The 20,115-nt window shown below is 36.3% G+C and overlaps 1 protein-coding gene across 13 annotated transcripts in view; it reads right to left on the bottom strand.

The window, feature by feature from the left end:
- RAPGEF2 (Rap guanine nucleotide exchange factor 2) overlaps positions 1-20,115 on the bottom strand; it is a 193,083-nt gene that overhangs the window by 23,797 nt on the left and 149,171 nt on the right. For all 13 annotated transcript variants that reach the window (XM_065693582.1, XM_065693572.1, XM_065693517.1 and 10 more), the window contains 10 exons: positions 15,029-15,206; positions 13,821-13,957; positions 13,141-13,299; positions 11,941-12,093; positions 11,419-11,583; positions 8,593-8,700; positions 8,291-8,494; positions 8,088-8,196; positions 5,722-5,968; positions 2,293-2,450 (listed from right to left, as the gene is read on the bottom strand). In XM_065693582.1, coding sequence (XP_065549654.1) covers positions 2,293-2,450; positions 5,722-5,968; positions 8,088-8,196; positions 8,291-8,494; positions 8,593-8,700; positions 11,419-11,583; positions 11,941-12,093; positions 13,141-13,299; positions 13,821-13,957; positions 15,029-15,206 — 1,618 coding nt within the window. The remainder of the gene's footprint in view (positions 1-2,292; positions 2,451-5,721; positions 5,969-8,087; positions 8,197-8,290; positions 8,495-8,592; positions 8,701-11,418; positions 11,584-11,940; positions 12,094-13,140; positions 13,300-13,820; positions 13,958-15,028; positions 15,207-20,115) is intronic.

Below are 20,115 nucleotides of genomic sequence, written 5' to 3'. Positions count from 1 at the left end.
AAAACAGCACTTTAGAATTGTAATCACCTCCCTTCACTGCTTTTCAAAGAAGGAAACTGGAGTGGCAGGCTGAATAATGCAATGCTGTATCAGAAGCATCTAGTCCCTCAGAAAGCTTGTGTGGGGAAAAAAACCTCAAAAAAGTAACAGTGACAGGCTGCTCATCATTACTCTATTATTTTGACTTCCAATCAAACAGCAAAGACAGCACAAGAGAAATCAAAGTGCTATTGACTTTTTGAGCATTTAAAAATAAACCTTAAAAAGTATATTTGAAAAAGTCTGAGCAAATCAGAAGAGAAACTAAAATGACTTTTTGCATATTTCAAGCTGTTTTTATTTTCTCCTCATAAAATATCCTTCCAAAACACCAAGTTGTATTTTCTGTCCTGAGGGATATTCCCCAAAGCCTCAAAGGACAGCTGTTATACCACTTCTCCCTTTCTTCTCCAGTGCATTCAATTTCTTACAAGCTGCCTCCATCTTTAATTTAGCCCAAAGTAATAAAAGAAATTAAAATTGAAGGCTTTAATTTTTTTCCATGTCGTAAAGTATACAAAGTTGAATATAGAATTCAACTCTTCTATCTACAATGCAACCATCCCTAAGGCGCATTAAGGTATATGTCTTTTATTTTAGTCCCCTTTCCCCTCCTTAAGGAAAAATTATACTTGTGAATTGCTTTAGAAATATTCAGTGTGTGGAAATTTGCCAGATTTTAAGCAAAATTAAAAAAAAAAAAAAAACACCAAACTTTTTTTTATAAATTATAAAGCTCAAATTACTTAATACGTTTCTATGAAGACAATGTGAAAGCAGCTATTAACACTGAAGCAACAGCATTACACCATCATTTACCTCCTTTCCTCAAAGCAAACAGCAGAACATCATTCATTTATTAAATTTATCCAAACTCCATCTGTGACTGAAGGACCTTCAGACCCGTAATGGCTTTCCTTCTCAATTAATGGAGTTTGTTCAAGCTGTGGGAGACAGTGATGCCCACAGCTCTGGAAATTAGCTGTAGTGTTGTACTCAGCATTAGGCGTACATTAATTACCTAGAACTGTCTGGTCTAGGTAAATGGCAAGCTGGAGAAAAGAATCTTCACTCATTAATAGCTAAAGTGACGATGATAAGTTAGACTTATTGATAAAGAATACGGATGCAAGGTTAGATAAAATAGAAAAAAAAAATAAAAATTTTTCCACTCTCTCAGGATCAATCTTAGGCAGTAGTACAAAAATCATACACAACCCTCTTGTAGTGTTCTCTAGCCCTAAAATACTGGAGGTGATACTCAGTGTCACAGTTTTGAGAATGATGATTGCACCAACTTGGCAAGTATGTAGGCTGATGTTTAAGCACTGTCACTTAAGGTAAGGTTTGAAATCCCTCAGGCTCAGGAGGGCACTAAATTTTCAGCTCTACTTTTGAGAAATACTTTAAAGATTAGACTAAAATAACCAAGTATCTGTACAGCTACCATCACCATATCCTCCTCCAGCAGCTACATTTTAACAGCAAAGATTTGGATACTTAAAGGTTTCTCACTAAGAGCCCTCCTGCAGTCAGATAAGAGCCCAAATCCTAACCCCACCAGGATCTCCAGCTAAATCCTTCTCACAAGATAAGGCTCTCAAGTTTCTTGAATTCTCCCCCCTTTTTCTCCATCACTCTCCCCCATGCTTTGTTCCTGTCTGCTAAATGTGTTCATTTTTAATCCATTTCTGAATGGGATTTTAAATTACTTTATATACAAGAAAAACAGCATAAAAATGTAGAGCAGGGTGACTAACAGGTAACTTTGAAACTCTGCCCCTTACAGATGTGGTACAAGATCATGTAAGTCTGTTCAGAAAAAGACTGAAATGCAGGTCCTATGTCCCAGTCCAGTGCCCTCTTGCTTTACTGTAAGCTAATGATCTACTGCGCTATTTGAAAATACTGCAGTCTTGCAAAGACTGATCTACCAGGGAAATTATAAAATACCAAGGAAAGTAAGTTTTATGGCCAAGAGTATTCAATCCAGAAGAGGCACTCTGTATACAACATACTTAAATGATAGACATCTAATATATTTGGGTAAAGTATATTGGAGCAAATGCAATAAACCCTAATACATTACTATCTATCTGGCTAATCGGGGGGGTACAGCATACAGTTAATACAAACTCACATGCATCTTCAGACTCTGGAAGTCCATAAAAAAAAAAAAAGACAAAAAAGACAAAAAACAACTAGATCAATGAAATTATAAGGTGAAGGGCAACAACAGAAACAGATCTTTACCTGGAGTAGTATTGAAGTCTAAGATGCGATGATGAGACTGCAGTAGATCAGGATTACTGGATGACAGGGTTCCACTGACAGGTAAAGCAGGAGGAATATGCTTTGTTTGCCTCAGTCCCACAATGCTGTCATCTTGAGACTGGCCAATTCCAATGTCACTGTGTCCAGAAAGAAATACAGTCAGGATTTACAGACATCCAGAACTTGGGCTATACTAGAGATGTAGGGACATCCATATCACTACATTTTCACACTTCCAATTATTAGTACAGTAATCACTATTTAGAAGTTAAAATTCTCCAGACAACAGTGCTTGCTGTCTCGCTTTGCCAGTAGCACCTGAATGTCCAAAGTGATGAGATCTGCCTGCTCACACTGCCAGAAGATCCTCATGTTCACCACTAAGCTCTGAGGAGGAGCTGCTAGGCTCATTATTTTTTGACAATTACAAAGCGTACACTCCAAGCCATGTGAGTGATAAACACTCAAGTCCACTGAAAAAAGGTTCTTGGATTCATTCTCAATCAGCAGTTAAGTTGAATCTGAATATCTGTATTTTTGTACTTTCACATAAAGCACAAAATACTGTGACAAGCAGTGATGATCAACTTGGCACACAGCACTTTTATTTTAAGCCACAAGCAAATAAGTCTTTACTACAACTATAAGCATTCCCAGGAACTGACATCTTTCAAGTAGGAACCACTCCACATGCGAAACAAAAACCCAAGTAAACAAAACCTCCCAAGGCCCCTGAACCTCAAAGTGCTTTCTGGTGGCTCTAAACAACTTCATTGCATATTTCATAAATGTGCCAACACCAGAATTTTCTCTAAATTGAAATTAAATTAAGACAATGTGACCTTCCCCCTTATATTAATAGTTTCATTTGCATTATGTATTCCTCTCACTGTTTGTCAATTTTATATGATCTTATCTCTGCCCTGTGCATCATTACCAAGGCAGCTTCAGTAAAGTGGATCAACTGACAAATGCTAGTTTAAAAAAAAAAAAAAAAACAATGTTTCTAAAGTTCTTCTTGATTCTAAGCATTCTTATACTAAATTGTAAAGTATTTACCTTACTTTACACTGTTTTAAAAACTTAGAATCTGAGCAAGTTCTAACTTATGCAAACAAGAAATGAACCCCAAAAATTTCAGACAAAAATAGCAACACTAGAAAACCTCAAGTCCCATAATGATCAACTGCCCCTGCTGTTAGGTAAAATATTTTATTATGCTGGTGACAGGAGATTGTGGTTTAAAAGGAAAGGCATTTCTATTCCTTCCTGCATGCATTTCCCATGCAGGGAGATAGCATTAACTAAGAACTATCCTGCAAAAGGACAGAAGAGACAACAGAGAGGCAGAGGTCACTGAATGCTTATTCCTTCAAAATGCAGTATACCGTGCATCCCACTGCAGTGCTGCAAATAGAGAGGAGAGAGGGGGGCTGCTTCTTTGTCTGGGTTGCAGCACTATAGACCAGGAACTCTGCTAGAGATGGAGGTGAGGGTTGTGTTTAATCCTTATTTGGAGCAACTGAGCCTATGGCCCACAAAACCACTCTGGATTAGAAGAGTAAAGAATGAAGAGAGCTCAAGTGGAGTCTGTAACCAGAAGAACACTTCAAGAGCTGCCTCATAGCTGGTGAAGAGATTTCCCAGTAGATGCAGAGTAAATGGTGCTCTTTGCTCAGGTCAGGAAGCTACTTGACATTATTTGACTAAAAAACAAGACTGAAGGAAGGCATTATGTCCTGCTCAAACTGATTCACCCGATACTGATTTAGTGTCTCACAAAAAGAGAAGCTCCATCTAAGAGTGACCTAATTCCAGTTTAAAGATTGGTCTTATCTGGATACATTCTGAAGGCACCGGAGACCCACAGTATTCACATTCAAGAAAAGGTTTCATGAGTCAGCTAGCTTATGAGATGAAGTCTTTAAATTCCTACTTTAATTGATGAGTAAATCAGAATTTTTATCCCTCTTGATTTTTGGTATTTAAATACACGTGAGAATAGGTGATACCCCTTAATATATGCAATACCATTAATTATTACGGAAAGGGAGATAGAATTTTCTACATAATAGGGAAAAAGATAGCATAAACACGACAGTCCACATACAGCTACACATCTCTATGCAGAAACCACAGACACAAACAACTGAATGTCAACAGGCTTTGCAGACAAATCACTATATGCAATGCATGAAGTAAAGCTAGCAAAAGGAGAAGAAAATAGGTCAAGTGTACTGTTTTTCTAAGCCTTACCCAAAGAGGTCCCTGCACAGAAAAAGTGCAAAAATGAAGGGAATCAAATAAAAAAAAAAAAAAAAAGAAAAAACCAACGAGAGAATTTTATGCCAAAGCTGTGCACAATGGTGAACAAAGCAAAAAAAATCACACCTAACAGTATGCATGGCTCATCAGAGGAACAAACATATAGGACCAGTGAAATAAAACATTCTAAAGACAAACAATACGAAGAGAAGATTTACATATTCTCCTCTACTGAAAGGTATCTCTTGTCAATTTAAGAAATACCCATTACTTGGATATAATAATTCATATTCAATTTAACCTTTTTATTACTAGTATTCTATTTATAATGTTTCAGAACAGTATTAATTTAGTTGAGAATACCTAACATTACCTAACATTAGTTAAGCAAACTCTTTTTTTAAAGTAATACCAGGAAAAAGTCCAAGATTCTCAGCACAAGTGTCTTTCAGTGAATTTACATAGAATAGATTTCTTCCTCAATGGGACATGAAAAAGAAAACATAGATTTACACATCAACTGCCCTCTACAATTAACTTTTCCGATCGATGCCATCTGCCTTGGCTAAGAATCAGATTCCCATAAAATCATAAAAAACTCTTTCTTCTATTATTTTCAACAATCCTTATCAGAATACAATTTCTAAAATGTGTTCATAGAATAAAAGATATCAGATACCATATTTAGCTTTCATTTAAAAAATACTCAAATCTATCAACGAATCCAAGTTGAACTTCAGTCTCCCTTATGGCAGTAACAAATTCTAACAAATCACTGGAATGTGGATCAATTGAAACAAGTTCTCCTATCAACCATTTGCAAGTAAACCTGCTTGCAGAGTTACTTTGAAATTAATAGCAAGGGATGCTTCCAGTCCCCTTAAAAGAAAATAGTAAATTACATTAAAAAGTATTTGTGTTATCACTTTATAAGAAGTAAAATATGTCCATCCTGATGTCAGGAGCTGCATTATCAGTTGTCTATGATCATTTAAATATTCAGACTAATATTTTCTAGTGTATTTTTTTAGGTGTAAGGAAGGTCTGCATTAATAAATTAAAAAGCATCATGACGAATTACAAGTATCGTGAAATTATTAAAATTTAGCACAAAGCACATTTAAGAGCAAACAGAAAACTCACTTATATGGTTTCTGAGGCAGAATACTGATTCGAGTCTTGTCAAGTATCTTCTTTAATTTATTTCTTCCTCCAACAGTGTTGGCTTTACTCTTCTTATTTACTTTTTCTAATCCTATGACCTGCTCCACATCAACAGCAAGGTCTGGGATGGAATAACGACTTGCTTTTTTAATATCACCAATTTTAGGCAAGTGGGGAGCTCCATTTCTTTTTTCCTCTGACAACCGTGTTAAGAGTTCTTTAAAAACTACACAATACAGAAAAAGAGCAGAAAGAAAAAGAACAAAAATGTAAAAGAAAGCTCTGCACAACAGTTCAATATTAAACATTACAAAAAAAAAAAAAATCAATCAGGATATTCTGTCAATTCAAGTATTAAATTCATTTAGATGCAAGACTTTAAAAAAAAATTAAATTTTTAAAAGGACATTCATTTTCTGTAGTATGAATCAGTATATCAATAAATCAGCCCAGCCCAGAATAGAAATACACTAGATGACCACATGGTTGCATGGATGGTGCCAACAGAAGGACTGACTTTTCAAGCTAAGGACATTGGTTTCTGCAGAATAGTAGCACATGTAAAAAGAGCACACTAGATCAAAATGAGATAGGAAATTATCTGTTTAAGGAGGCCTTAAACAACTAACTAGCAACAAAATAAGTTATTAAGGACCAAAAGAAAAAAAATCAGAAATCAGAGGGGAAACTGCAATAGTCATAAGGAAAATATAAGAAAGGATGAGACTACTGAGACACCCTGCACGTTTGACAGGGCTGTTGTGTCCGTTTGCTAGATATACAAAAAGCCCTCTCAGACTCCCCTCAGCTTCCTAGCAAAAAGGCATCTCTGAAGCAGAATACCTGAGGAATTTGTGAAGTATTTTTTCTACTGAAACTTTTAGCTTCAAAGAAGTGTTGATATATTTAAATAAATCACACAACACTCAGCTGGAGATCAAGTCTCCATATATAAATGGAAAAATCAACTGATGATTTGTAATAATAAATGAAAACTTATAATTAAACCCAAGGAACTGCAGAAGTGGGGAACAAGTGCAATCAGCTAAGGATGAGTATTATGGGCTAGGTTTTACTATGATGTGTTTATTAATTTTGTTCTTAATATTCACTTATCTCTAAAGGTTCACAATAAATAACCAAGAGAATTCAAAAGCTTCAAATATGACACACAAATAAAAGTGGAGAAGAGTAATCTGAGCCAATAACTACTGTCAAATAGGCTGGAGAGACAAATTAGACACAGATTCCTGTTAAAAGAAAATGAAACTCTCTATTTAGGATTAAGGAATACCTGAAACACTGACAGTTATCTGTTTTAAGATTCTACTGTATTGTGATTTCTGTATTTGCAGTAGAGCAACAAGGTTAAAAACTCAGAAAAAAACCAACTTCTGAAGAAATTGTCATTTATCTTAATATCTTAAATATACTAAAGCAACAAAAAGCAGGATAAGATTCAAAAATCTAGTGTTTGAAGGATGCTAACATAAGCACAGAGAAACAACATAGCTAAACAAGTGTATACGATATATTAAGATATGCCTTAATCATTACAGACAATTGAAATATTAGAATCTTTAATGCAAAGAAAAAAAAATCTCCAGGAAAAAGCTTTGACAAATGACTTTCAGAAATAGCCTAAGCATATTTAATCATCAGTTAGTGACGTGACATCCTGTGGTAATGTTCTGCCCTACTTACTTGCAATGAAGAACCTGATCCTGAAAAAGATATTTGGGGAACAAATCACTAAATTATATAAATAAACCCAAGTATTCTGTGGTAGAAAGCAAAGAAAATCCACAAACTATTACTTATTTATGATGATGAGATCCTGACCTCCTTAAGGGCTCCTTCATGACTGCTTTAGTACTTGTTAGAGGGAGAAGTGAAGCGAATAGAGTCAGAGGATAGCAAGATTGTTTTCATCTAGCTAACAAGAAAGTTTTTATTAATCTTGTGGCATAGACTGAAAACCTATGAGCAAATTCAGCAGACTGAGATCACTGATAAGCTGAAATTCCAAGAGGCTTCTTTCTTGGGAAAAGACTGTTCAATCTATAAGCATGTTTTATAAATTTGAGCTAAATGGTCACAGTAGTTCCTCTTAATCCAGAAACATGCACTTGTGAGAGTTAGGTCACTTCATTTCAGACCCTATTTCTAATTTTTTCTCTCTTCAATTATGAACTAAGGTATTTTAGGACCTGCGAGCTACTTTTTTTCTATTCTCCTCAGTACAAAAGTGTCTCAAATAAAACTATTTTAAACTATTAAAAATAATAATTTGATTCCATCTAAATTAGAACAGAAATTAGAATAAAAAGCTCACACAAACTTACCAAATAAATTGGTTTTCACAGTGATAGACAGATGAGTGTTATTTCTAAGGATTTCCATGGCTTTCGACAGCTGAATGTTTTCAAAGTTTTGACCATTCACTTCCAGTATCTAAAAATACAAAGAGGTAATGTTACTTTTATTTAATGAAGAGAAAGGGGGGGGGGGGGGGGGGGGAGGGAAGACATTTTAAAATAATACATACCTGGTCTCCACGTTTCAAGCCTGCTTCTGTAGCTTTGCTACCAAAATCTACGCTGTCAACAAAGATTCCAAATCCCTTTTCCGACCCTCCCAGCAAGATAAAAGGCAAAGGGGCTTCTCGAGATGGCTTTGTTAAGGTTATCAATCTTCTCTTAGCTTTAGCAGCACAAGCAATATTTAACAGCCTCAAATGTCCACCCATTTTCTACAAGAGAAAAGCAAATTGAGTTATATATAACAACGGCCTGTCTACTCCCTGCCATTCCACATTGTCAGAAAAAAAAAAAGAACACCCTCACTTACCTCCCTCTCCAAATTGTTCTCAAATTCTTCCAGAAATCGAGTCATAGCAGGATCTCCTTCAAAATCATTGAAGTGATTGTTCACCCACAACAGTACTACCCGTGTAACCTGGAAATTAATCAAGAATATAAATATTTTCTAGGAATAACCAGAACAGCACTAGTGCCAAGGTTTGGATTTCTTAATACTGCTCCTTAAAGTCCCTGTAAATTTCTATTGGAATCCTAAATACTTTTTACGTATACACACACCATCCTCCCGCCCCAACTTAACTTTACTAATACGCAATTGAGGACAGAATGAATTAAGTATTAAAGTTGCTTTCACTTTTATAAGCAACTGTATATTGTACTTCATAAAGAATACTGTGAGTTAGAAAATTAACACTAGCTGTATCAAATCCGATTACGGAACAGAACACACAGGTACAAGGCCACAAGTTTGATCAATTTCTGACTTATTACAACAATTTCCTGTTCATGTAAATTTCAAAATCTGCTTAATTCTTCAGGCACATGATCATAAAGCTTCTGATACTGCTTTATATTGGTTTCTGAATCTCACAAATCTTTAGATAAGCCACTGTTAACTTTATTAAGCAGTTACCTTTGTAAAAGAGCTATTATATGTTTAGAAACAGGAAAAAGAAGCTACTGTGGGAAGCAGAAAAGTAGTTTTAACAATGAATAAATGCAATTATTTTCCTTACAGTCAATCTTTCAGTTTACTACTCTTCCCTTCTCTCCACCTCTACTACCTCCCAAGCAACTATGATTACCAAGTTCAGAAGGATCTTAGCTGGTATTTTACAGTTCGTTAGGAAAACACCCTAAAAGAATACTATCAATTGAAGGTACAAAATGGGAGCTGTATTTTTAAAAACTACAAGCTTGCACCATTAAATTTTAGCTTCGTATGCGATTTGACCTGGAACATCAGCAGCACTTGTCCTGGCAAAATATGAATTTTTATATCTTGAATTAATACTGATCCACGCTATTTTTAAAATGAATCCAAAGCAGTTGTGCCACTCAAAGTTATCTCTAAAAATACAGCTGCATTTCTTCTGTTATGCTGGGAAAGCAAATTAGCAGGGGAAAACCTCTAAACATTTATAAAATGAGCTTAAGAACAAGATCTCATGCAAATTTTAACCAGCTAAAGCTAACCCCTGTCTGTTCTTTGCATCTGCACAAAATCTAAACCTCTGCAGCCTCTTATGCTAAAGGTCTGACACCAGGCATCCAAAACCAAACCCTGCCACCCTTATATACACCCACATATACCGTTTCCAAGTAGTTTGCCTTTTACTGCAGAAAAGCATGTGAATTCAGATGAAATACCAAATTTATTGGCCAAACTAATCAAGCACTCCGAGAGTTCAGATTTCTACCAGGAGGCAACTGCACAACACTACACACTGCAGTTGCCAGCCACAAGGGTGTAGGCTAAGTGTAGCGTTTCTGACATATTTGAGATTTTTCCACCTCTGAAACTGAAGATGAACTTCCTTCCTGTTAAACATCTGTAGCATTTTTCATTAATGCGGATGACCCTGGAAAATCCAGGCACTGACTGGTTAAATTTAGGCTCATTTCTAAAATTGGCTGGGAAGTTACAAGCTGTACTACATAATATACTTTTAATCACTACAGTGATAGCTTCAGTATCAATGCTGCTTTCAAAGTTGGAATTCACTAACAGACACACAAACGGCAATGCCCTGGAAAGGCTTGAATGGTGACTTACAGAGGAATGCTACTATGCCACAACCCAGAACAGCATTAGAAGAGGATTAAAGCTGTAAAATACCCTGCTGCTGGGCAAAATAATCAGTAAGGGTGGGTCTCAAAGGTCCCAGTCTGATTACTGATCATTCTCAGGTAGTTTTACCCTTTCCCTCTCCTCACTGCCTATCAGCCCCTAACACAAAGGAGCAAAACTCTTCCACATTCCTTGCTCCCCACTCGCTTATCTGCACTTGTTCCAAGCTGTTCTCTAACTCTTGCCTTTCTGTCAGTGCTAGTGGATGACAGAAAGGGTTGGTTATTGAGATGGCAGAACAAAGAGTCGCTCTTTGTTTGTTGCAGGTTTTCAGACCTGATGCCAGCAACTGTGCTGGCTCATGGTTTTACAGAGGCTGAGGGGATTATCCACTGGAGGGCAAGAAAAATAAGTTAAAGATGAACTACAATATTACAGCTGTGCATCTGTAACAAGTCCATGCTAAACAATATTAGCTGCAAAGCCCATCCTCTGCCAAATGTAAAAGCCTTCCTCCGAGGCGCAGATATACCAGCATTTCTAGAATAAATACTCAGATTTAAATAAAAGTTGATTTTTTTTAAACATTGATATATTTCCATTTGTTTCAAATTTTAAAAAAGTATCTGGAAATTGAAATTTTTACTTTTTTTTTTTTTTTTTTACATGTGAGAAAGTTGTATATGAGTGAAAATAAAGTATTTACAGTGCAAAACTGAAGCCCAGTACAGCCTCAACAGTGTGCCAAAACTGGATATACAAGGCCTTATTCTTCCATCATGGCAGTTCTGTTTAGGGAAGATTACTTTGTTGTATCTGGGTTGTGTTTGGGGTTTTTTAATGCTCTGTTAAGCTCAATACATTCTTAACAATATATTAACTATATTTTTTTGTCTCTTTTTATAAAAGTCGTAAAGTATTTGCCAAATTGTGTCAAGTGGTATTATATACGGAAAACACTGAACTTAGTTAGATGCTCAAACTTGAGGACACAAAAAGGGATACAAATAGCCTACATTTCAATGCAAATGGTAACAAGTATGTAATTTGGGGGATTTCAACCTTATCCCTGAGGCTGGGGTCATTGAACCACTCCAACAACTTTTTGCCCACTTCCATTGGGCTGGAAAGAAAGGTCCGATATGTCAACAGGAAGTCTTCTATAAATGTTGGGTCTACCACAGAGTGCTCTTCCACCAAATGCATTGTTAACCTTTCAGCTGTTCCCTATTAAAGAAAAAAAAAGTCTTCGTTATTAAAGCAGATTTTCAACAAATGCAAATTTGGTTTCTTATACTGAAGAGGTATTACACTAGAAAGAATACTAGCATACGCTGACCTATGAGATAAGCAAATGTAACAGCCTAACCATTGTGATAAGAAATGTAAAAAAATTATGTAATTAATTTCTATAGAAATCATTTAGTTACCAATGTGCATAATTCTAAAGAGAAAATTAGAAATATTAACTATTTCCAAATATATATTTTTACAATATACATATATATGACCAAATCCTGAACCCAACTTGCCAAGTTAAGCTTCTAGAACACAGACTTTTGCAAGACACTCTCTTGCTGTTACCTTGATGACAATGTGACCTTTTCTTGTTCCAGTGCGATCAAGCTCCCTGTGCTCCTTCACCATCACAATCTCCCCTTCCTCTTCTACCTTCTGCATATTCTTCTCCACTTGATTGAGGATGCGACAATAATCTTGCTGGGCTATACAAACAAACTGGAAAGAATCATTGCGCACCAGTATTAAAATGTAAAATCTTCCAAAAAGCATTTAGATTTAAGATGCAAGTACTCTATTAATAGATGAGATAAAGTAGTTTCAGTGAGCCAAATTTGTTGTTACAGCAGTTCAGCTGTAGTAAGCAGATAAATACACAATCACAGTACTTCCATTACAATCTTCCACTTAGAAGAGACCAAGATTCATCAGAGCAGAATTATTTAGCATTATCAGCCATTTTTGTTTAGCGGCTTTGACCTCCCCTCTGCTGGAGATGAAGCTCAGTATCCTAGCTGGTATTTTTTTTCCTCCATGCAAGCTTTTGTGTGGTATTTAGAAGGGTTAAAGAGATTGAAGGGAAAAAACCTAGATTTTATTTATTGCATTTATTGCTATTGTAAATAATTTCCATTTTTCATGTAAAGTCAGTCATTAAGAAAGCTAACACTTATTTAATTACATAAGTGCAGGCACACAGAAACAAATTATTTCTGGATTAAAGCATATAGCAGGAAAAAATATTTTCTATGATCATCTGTTCAGCCAAGAAAAAGTGCAAAAACAAATGAATATTCCTAGCACCTGCAGTGTGCAGATATAATTAAAAGCACCCACTACAATTTAGAAAAAGAAAATTCTGTACAAACTATGAATTGAATTAGATAACTTATTAAAATTTTAAACCTTTGTCTCCTTTTTTGGGCAAGAGCAAACTGTCTTTTTATATGAACTTAGCTATTTAACTGAAAGGAAATAACAATGTTTCTGCTGACTGAATATGTACGTATGCACCAAGGCTTCCTGGCCTCAAGTTCTGGAGAAAGCATGTCCACAAACCTCTTCATCCAAAATGATCCTTATCCAGATGAAGAGAATTCAATTTCCCAGACTGGGTATTCAGGTGCCATACTTCCAGCTACTGTTCAGGGTTACACACCGGAGATTTTACATATATGCATTTTAAAATTAAACTGCATCTGGATATCAAGTTGCATTATGCCTGTATGTTTGTGATTTTGCACATATTACAGCACGACACTCTACCTGGCAGTCATCCACTTTGGTTCTCATCACTCCTTTCATATATTCCTTTTCCATGGTAGGGGAAACACCAAAACTGTTCCCCATGCAGAGTATTTCTGTTCTTCCATCAGGGTACGTCACCTCCACAGAGCCATTCAAAATGACTGACCAGGAATCCAGCTACAAATTAAATGTGACAGGATATGTGAAGCCTGAACCACTTAACTTTGTAGTATCATAGTATATAGATACTACCCTCACCATTTTTCCAAAGGAAAAGTTATTTTTTAGTACCTATTAAAAAAATGTATAAGCTAGTTTGCCTTAAATGTGCAGCTATGCCCAGTTTACGAAAATTGGGATCTTAAGTTTACTTTTAAGAGTTTATGTAAGACTGTAAAAAAATAAAAGTTTTAAATCACCACTTGAATAACAAAATAATAAACTCCCCAAATCAGCTCCATTAGGCAGGAAGCATTTTTTACATTATAAGGAATATTTTCTTATGCTTTTATTGCATAAGAATGTTGTGTGAGCGATTAAACAAAAGCTTTCAAACTAATCCAGAACAAAACCAGATTTAATTTACCTGCTCAATGTTACTTTTTTTTTTTTTTTTTTAGGCAACAAAAGGGGACCTTAACCTTGTGGAATCCGGGATGTTTGGTATAATGGGAGAGTAAAAAGCCTCTTCTACTGACCTCTTCCCCATCGTTTAGTACAATAGTTCCTGCTCTCTCCACGACTGCAAACACCATTACAGCACAGAGCTCTCTCCTCACTGACATTGTCATGTTGGCAAAAGCAGGCAATTGATGCATGAATTCCAGTAGTTGTTCTGAAGGAGAAAAAGCCCACTGAGTCATGCATGTCAAAACAACAAAGAGCAGTAAAGACAGTTCTTCAGCAAGATGCCTGAGGCTACTTAAGCTAAAATGCTGCACAATCGTTTCTGTATACTAATAAATCATATACAGTGGCCTGTTGTAATTGCTGGGTATTCTGTAGACACAGACTGGCTGGTCATATCATCAATAGAAGCTCTGCAAAGTAGAAGTCAGCATAATGGAAGAACTGTAATGTAACTGAGAGCTCTGAATACAACCAATATTTGTAATACTCCAGCCACAGCAATAACTCCCTTAAGACTATGACAGGCCTAAATAAAACACAGAAAGACATTAAGAAGGAAAATTTCACAAAATAGCAAGTTCCTTGGTAAAGCCATCCCTTCCTAGGCTCAACTTCACAGTAAATTGCACTTGACCATCATCCAGCAGATTCACTAAATTCCCTTTGCATGAACCAGACAGGATTACTGTCTTAAAGGTGACTGCTGCTGCCCTGTCTTCTGTGTGCAGTGGAGTTGCACTTATACTCAACAGTGAACTTCCCCTGTATTTTCATTTTTTTATGTGGTCCAAAACTACAGGACTCAATTTTTCTTAGTAGTCCTGTTGATAATTTATATGCCCTAAATGGTAGGGATTTTTGCATTCAGTTTGACCTGAAAGTATTTTTTTTCTAAGTCTTTGTTTATGCAAAATCATGGAATGGTTGAGGTTGGAAGAAACCTCTGGAGGTCATCTGGTCAAACCCACCTGCTCAGGCAGGGCCACCTACAGCCAATTGTATGCCCAGGACTGTGTCCAGACAGCTTTTGAATATCTCGAAGAAAGAAGACCTTTCTACCGCCCATATTCCATGTGCTTTCCTCCTCTTTGGCTGTACTCAGTTCACTGGCTGAATTTATGGCATTCATGAATCACCTTACAGAATAAATGCTAAACTTACTGACTACAAAAGCCAGTGATTAAAATAAAACCTCGAGCTCAAAAATTTTTCAGGTTTTGAATTTTTTTTGGTGGAGAACAAGTTTGACAGTATTTTAGTACATTGCAATACTTACCAATGTCATCATCTGTCCTGTCTATTGGGTCTTTCTCCAAGCAGTCTCTAACAATATCCCTACTCATCAAAGGATCCGATGCCCTTTCAATGTCTTCTTCATCATCATCATCCTCAGAATCCACTGCTGTCTCTGGCAACCCACTAAGATCCATATCACCAGCCTCACTTTCTGTAGCCTAAATTAATGTATAAACAATAAAAAAAATAATGAAAACATTCAAATATGTTCTTCACTGCTACAGTTTTCTAGTTAAGTTTATAAAAATGAATTCTATCACCTAACACATCGCTCAAGTTCATGCTTTTTTATATTGCTTTCTTTTTTGCATACATTTTAAAAATACCTAACAATCAACTCAAACCCATTGTTTAAACAGGACTTCTAACACTTGCTTCAATCAATCAGCCACACATAAACAGGATTCAACCGGCATTATTTAATCAGTAGGTCTTGGGAGAACTGAAGGCAGTTACGTTTCAAGGAACAATTTCTTGGAATATTAGCTAAATGCAATTTTTTTTTTAAATCAACAGTTCATTTAAAACAGTTTCTGTTCCTGCCCCAACTTTTTATTTTCAGACACTTAGGAACACAATGTAGTTTTAAGCAAAGAGTTTTGGGAAACAAGTACAGTATCAAAACACTACAGGAATTTTCTAATCTCCCAGTAACCTACAACTGTATTTTTCTTTTGCTATTCCTGTTGTATGTATGTTAAATATGGCTTTCATTTGCTGATAAACAGTATAAAAAACTACAGATGCAGAAAAAATATGAAGTAACTGCTTAAGCACCACAAATGGACTACAGAGAATATCTGCCAAACTTAACCTCCTTTAAACTGTATTAAAAGAAAGGAAAACCTGGTCCATATATAGCCTGAGATCATTAATACAGCACCTACAGGTAAATACATTTTAGCAATTCAGTTTTACTTAATAAATCCCACAAACATTTGTCTGTCACAGCTGATAAAGATCATTTTTCTTGGAACCTGATTTAATAACACAGCAGCTGCCAAGACACAGCTACAACCATTTTTAAGGAAATGTAGGTTTCTAATAAGCAAGATTTAAGCCATGGCTTGAGAAATCAAGTTTCATGTGCCTTATAGGGACGGTTTGTTTCTGAGACTCTGGAAACACACAATATATTCTACTTTTAAAATGCTACATGGGGCAAACACAGCTACTAAAGCCTGTTTTATTGATTTGTCTCTCACACCAGAGAAAAAAAACAATCACGCAAAACTAAGTCAACCTCCAAACACAGAGAAGATAAGACAAATTACTTTGGTATTTTCATAGAATCATCTGCCCTATGCCTGCCTCACTAGATGCGGCTAACATCTGTTACTTTAATGCCATCATATACAGCCACCTTATGAATAGTACCATATGGCTGGAGATGGATCAGGGCATCTAGTGTCATCCTTAGATGCTTCTGTCCTACAGCACAACACAAGCTTTGTAACAGAGTCTTGTCAATATAGAAAGCACCTTCACAGTATTTAAATCATTCTCACTTTGTGTTGCTTGCTCTTTAATTGGTGGTGTTTGGCATTTTTTGTTTCGTCTTTTTAAGAAAAAAATGCTGGGTGCTTCTTAAGCAGGGTAAAGAAAGATGTTACTGACATACAAACAAATCACAGAAGTGATAGCACTGACAGCAGTATTTTCATTAGCAGCCTTATTGTGTTTAACATGCATGTTCCCCATGATGTATTTGAAAGAGCTGCTGTAACTACGATTTCAAAATAGCCTTCATCAAAAGTGACTGGTGGAAAAATTGGTGACGATGAGACAGTAGACACACAGCTTATGACACCAATCTGTCAGAATCAGAGGTCTCCAACAGCGACAATTCCAATGAAGTAGGACTGACTAATTCACAGTCAATTTTGCGAACCTTCCCAGATTAAGCTCTCTCAAAAGCACATTAGTAAAATGAATGCAAAACTAAATTTAGTCATAAAATGCTATCATGCATAAGAAAATTCCACATACTGCACAAAATCTGCTTATTAAAAGTTATTTGGCTTTCTTTAAATGATAAAATGGGACAGAAGTTGAAGTTCTATTATCCAGAAAAGTTGATGCTATTTTAAAAACAATTCTTAAACTTGAATTAAATTCAACTTTGCATTCAGAAAATACTTTAAAAATACTACTAAAGGCTACAATCATTTCCTGAAGATGATCACTTTTTATAGAGCTAATTAAATCTTTTCAACATCTGAAGTTATTTGTAGAAACCTGAATGATAAGGCAACTATTTCTAACTTACATATCAAAAAATACAAACCACTGCAACAAACGAACTCAAACTTTTATGCAACAATCCACAGAGTGATAAGAAAAGTTATATTGTAGGACACCTTTAAAAATACACCTTATCTTTTGGGGGGGAAAAAGTAAATTCAACCAGCTTTCTCAAAATATTATGATTATGCAAAAGTTAGCAAAGGAACACAAATGTAGCTTTTCCACTTGGACAGTATGCGTTCATAGAAAATAATCAAACAGTTCATCCCACAAGGACTCCTTTTGATAACACATGCAAAAGGTTTTGCATCAGCTTTGTTACATTATTAAGAATAGTTGGATCTGTCTTTATGGTAAAAGCACACACCAATTTATCTACATAACCATTGCAAAAAGCTTCTTTAGGATTAGTAGCATCAAGTATGACAGTAAGTATTCAAGGTCATCTTGCTGACATGTTAAACTTCATAACCCACCCAGTACTTTTGTACTTCATGTTGGAAAAATCAAGCATGTCCACAAAGGAACCCTTTAGTTACGAAGCAATAGCCATGCATTTGTGTAACACTAAAAGGAAAACCTCAATTAGCTCCTTTGAGCATAGGGGATTCCTTCTAAACCTCAGAGTGGAAAATCCAGAACACAAGATGAATACCCAACAGAATTTGTACGACAATCAATCACGAGGCTCAGCGCTTCTCAGGGCATGTAATTAAGGATTAAATAAACCTCAGAAATCAGTGCTTTCATAGGTGCATGTTGTCTTTGTTTCTTGAGTAATAAGAGGAATTAGCTTCACTTAAATAAACCTAAAGAGACTGCATGTAAGAAAAACGCTGGATGCAGCTTGAAGTAAAAAACAGTGTCTCTCCAGAGTCTGAATACCAGCTGTGATAAAAATTTTCTTCACAGTTGGAGAGATGGCAAGAGAAATTTGCTGAAGCTTCAAAGGAACCACATAATAGTGACAGCTTAATTTTTTATTTGTCACATCACTAACAAGAAAGTCAGGAGACTAAGACATTTTCAAGCCTAAGGTGAAGAGCTATTTCACATTTCGGTACCTAAGGCGAACCTGCCCAATCTGAAGCAGTATCTATAAAGGCTAATATTGTACTAACAAAAAAATGGATGCTTCAACTGCTAAGGAACTCTTAAGTCCAAAATAATTTCTAGATTTGAGTGAAAACAGCTAATCAAGCAAATACAGTGAAATAACTAGGAAAGGATGTAAAGGAGCCATCTGTAAGTTCTCAGTTAGCCTTTGGCTCCATGACTGATTTATTAGCTTGAAATATTTCCTCCCATCATACAGAAACATTAGATCCAGCGTCTCCACAGTCTGAAATAATGTCTGGGGGTTTGTTTTATATTAGCTTTCAACTCACCCGATAAAATTTACAATATCAGTAAATTACTATGAAACTCAAACCACGTAATTATAATATGTATTTATCAAATACTTATTTATACTACAATCCATTATAGTTATTATATACACAAATCATAAATCTAAGGTAGCAAAGTAATTTTTTCATACTCTGCTGATATGAGGGCAAATGGCCATGAAATACCTTAAAACTCCTTCAGTCTAAGATCTTTACTGCACTCTCTCCTCATATCTGCTCTTTCCTAACCTACAACAAAATTTACAACACGGTAGCCCACATCTCTCACAGGAGTCAGTCTGAGCAGTTTTCCTCCCTAGAGATGGAAAGATGTAACAAATCCAGACAATGCACACTACGAACAGCATCCTCCCCTATCAACAACTAACTGCTGCTTTCACTAAGCAGAGTGATGCTTGCTGAGACCACAGACATACAGAGCAAGGACTCTGGAAGTTAATCCTAGACTACAAACTACAGAACAGATTAGAGGACCTGAACTCACCAGCAGTATTAAGGTACGGCACAGGACTTGGCCAAAACTGTGGAAGGAGTTCAGTAGGACACAGTTTACCTGAGCCATTTCAGATGGCCTTATGTTACCCAGAGCCCTGCACTGCAGAAGCTGATACATTCAAAAAAGAATGACTTAATCCTAAAGTAATAAAAAATAATCTCTTTATTTTGCATACAATGACTTAGGGGCCGGCTGCACAGACACTCTGGCTTGAGAGATAAAAGTCTGGGCTCCCTCAGGAAGGCTTTCTGGATGGTGGACTGACCTTCTAAGAGTTACTGCATGAGACCCGTGAGAAAACAAAGTTGACATATTGAAAATCTCCAAGCAATACACACATCCTGGGAGGGTCTCAGAAAGGATGTTCCCGGTTTCCTGCACCGCCAGGAGTATCTGGGCAGACACCAGAGGGCAAGTAGGGCTGGCAGGAAGCCATCAGGCTGAGGACAGGATAAAGCAAAGAAAGGCTGGCAAAGGAAAGAGCTGACCCAACACAATACCACCTTCCCAAAACAAGGAGAGGGAATAGCACACATTCACAGGCTTAAATCTCCTTGCTCTCAAACTGGGATCATCATCTGGTAATATATGGGACAGGTATAGGAAGCATTTAGGAGTATATAGGAACAGGTATATGCTTCCATATAGGAAGCATTAATTAAGCGTGAGAAGCAAGAGCGAGCAGTCCTACACGAGTGAATGATTTGCTTTGCCAAGTCAACGCAAGACAAAAGCAAATTGTTGATCTTGGCAAAACAAGCCAGCACACAATCGATTAACATTCAGCATCCCCTTCCTCTACAGTTACATCACAGAGTTAGTCACTTTACCAACTTATTTCCTAAAACAAAAGTAACAACACTTAAGGACCTTACTAATTGGCACCTGAAATATTTTTGAAACTTGGGTGGGGTA

The sequence above is a fragment of the Lathamus discolor genome, chromosome 1 (assembly GCF_037157495.1).
Source record: "Lathamus discolor isolate bLatDis1 chromosome 1, bLatDis1.hap1, whole genome shotgun sequence".
NCBI classification, from domain to species: Eukaryota; Metazoa; Chordata; class Aves; order Psittaciformes; family Psittacidae; genus Lathamus; species Lathamus discolor.
The sequence above is the reverse complement of the archived record's forward strand: the minus strand, read 5'-3'. Positions and strand labels throughout refer to the sequence as shown.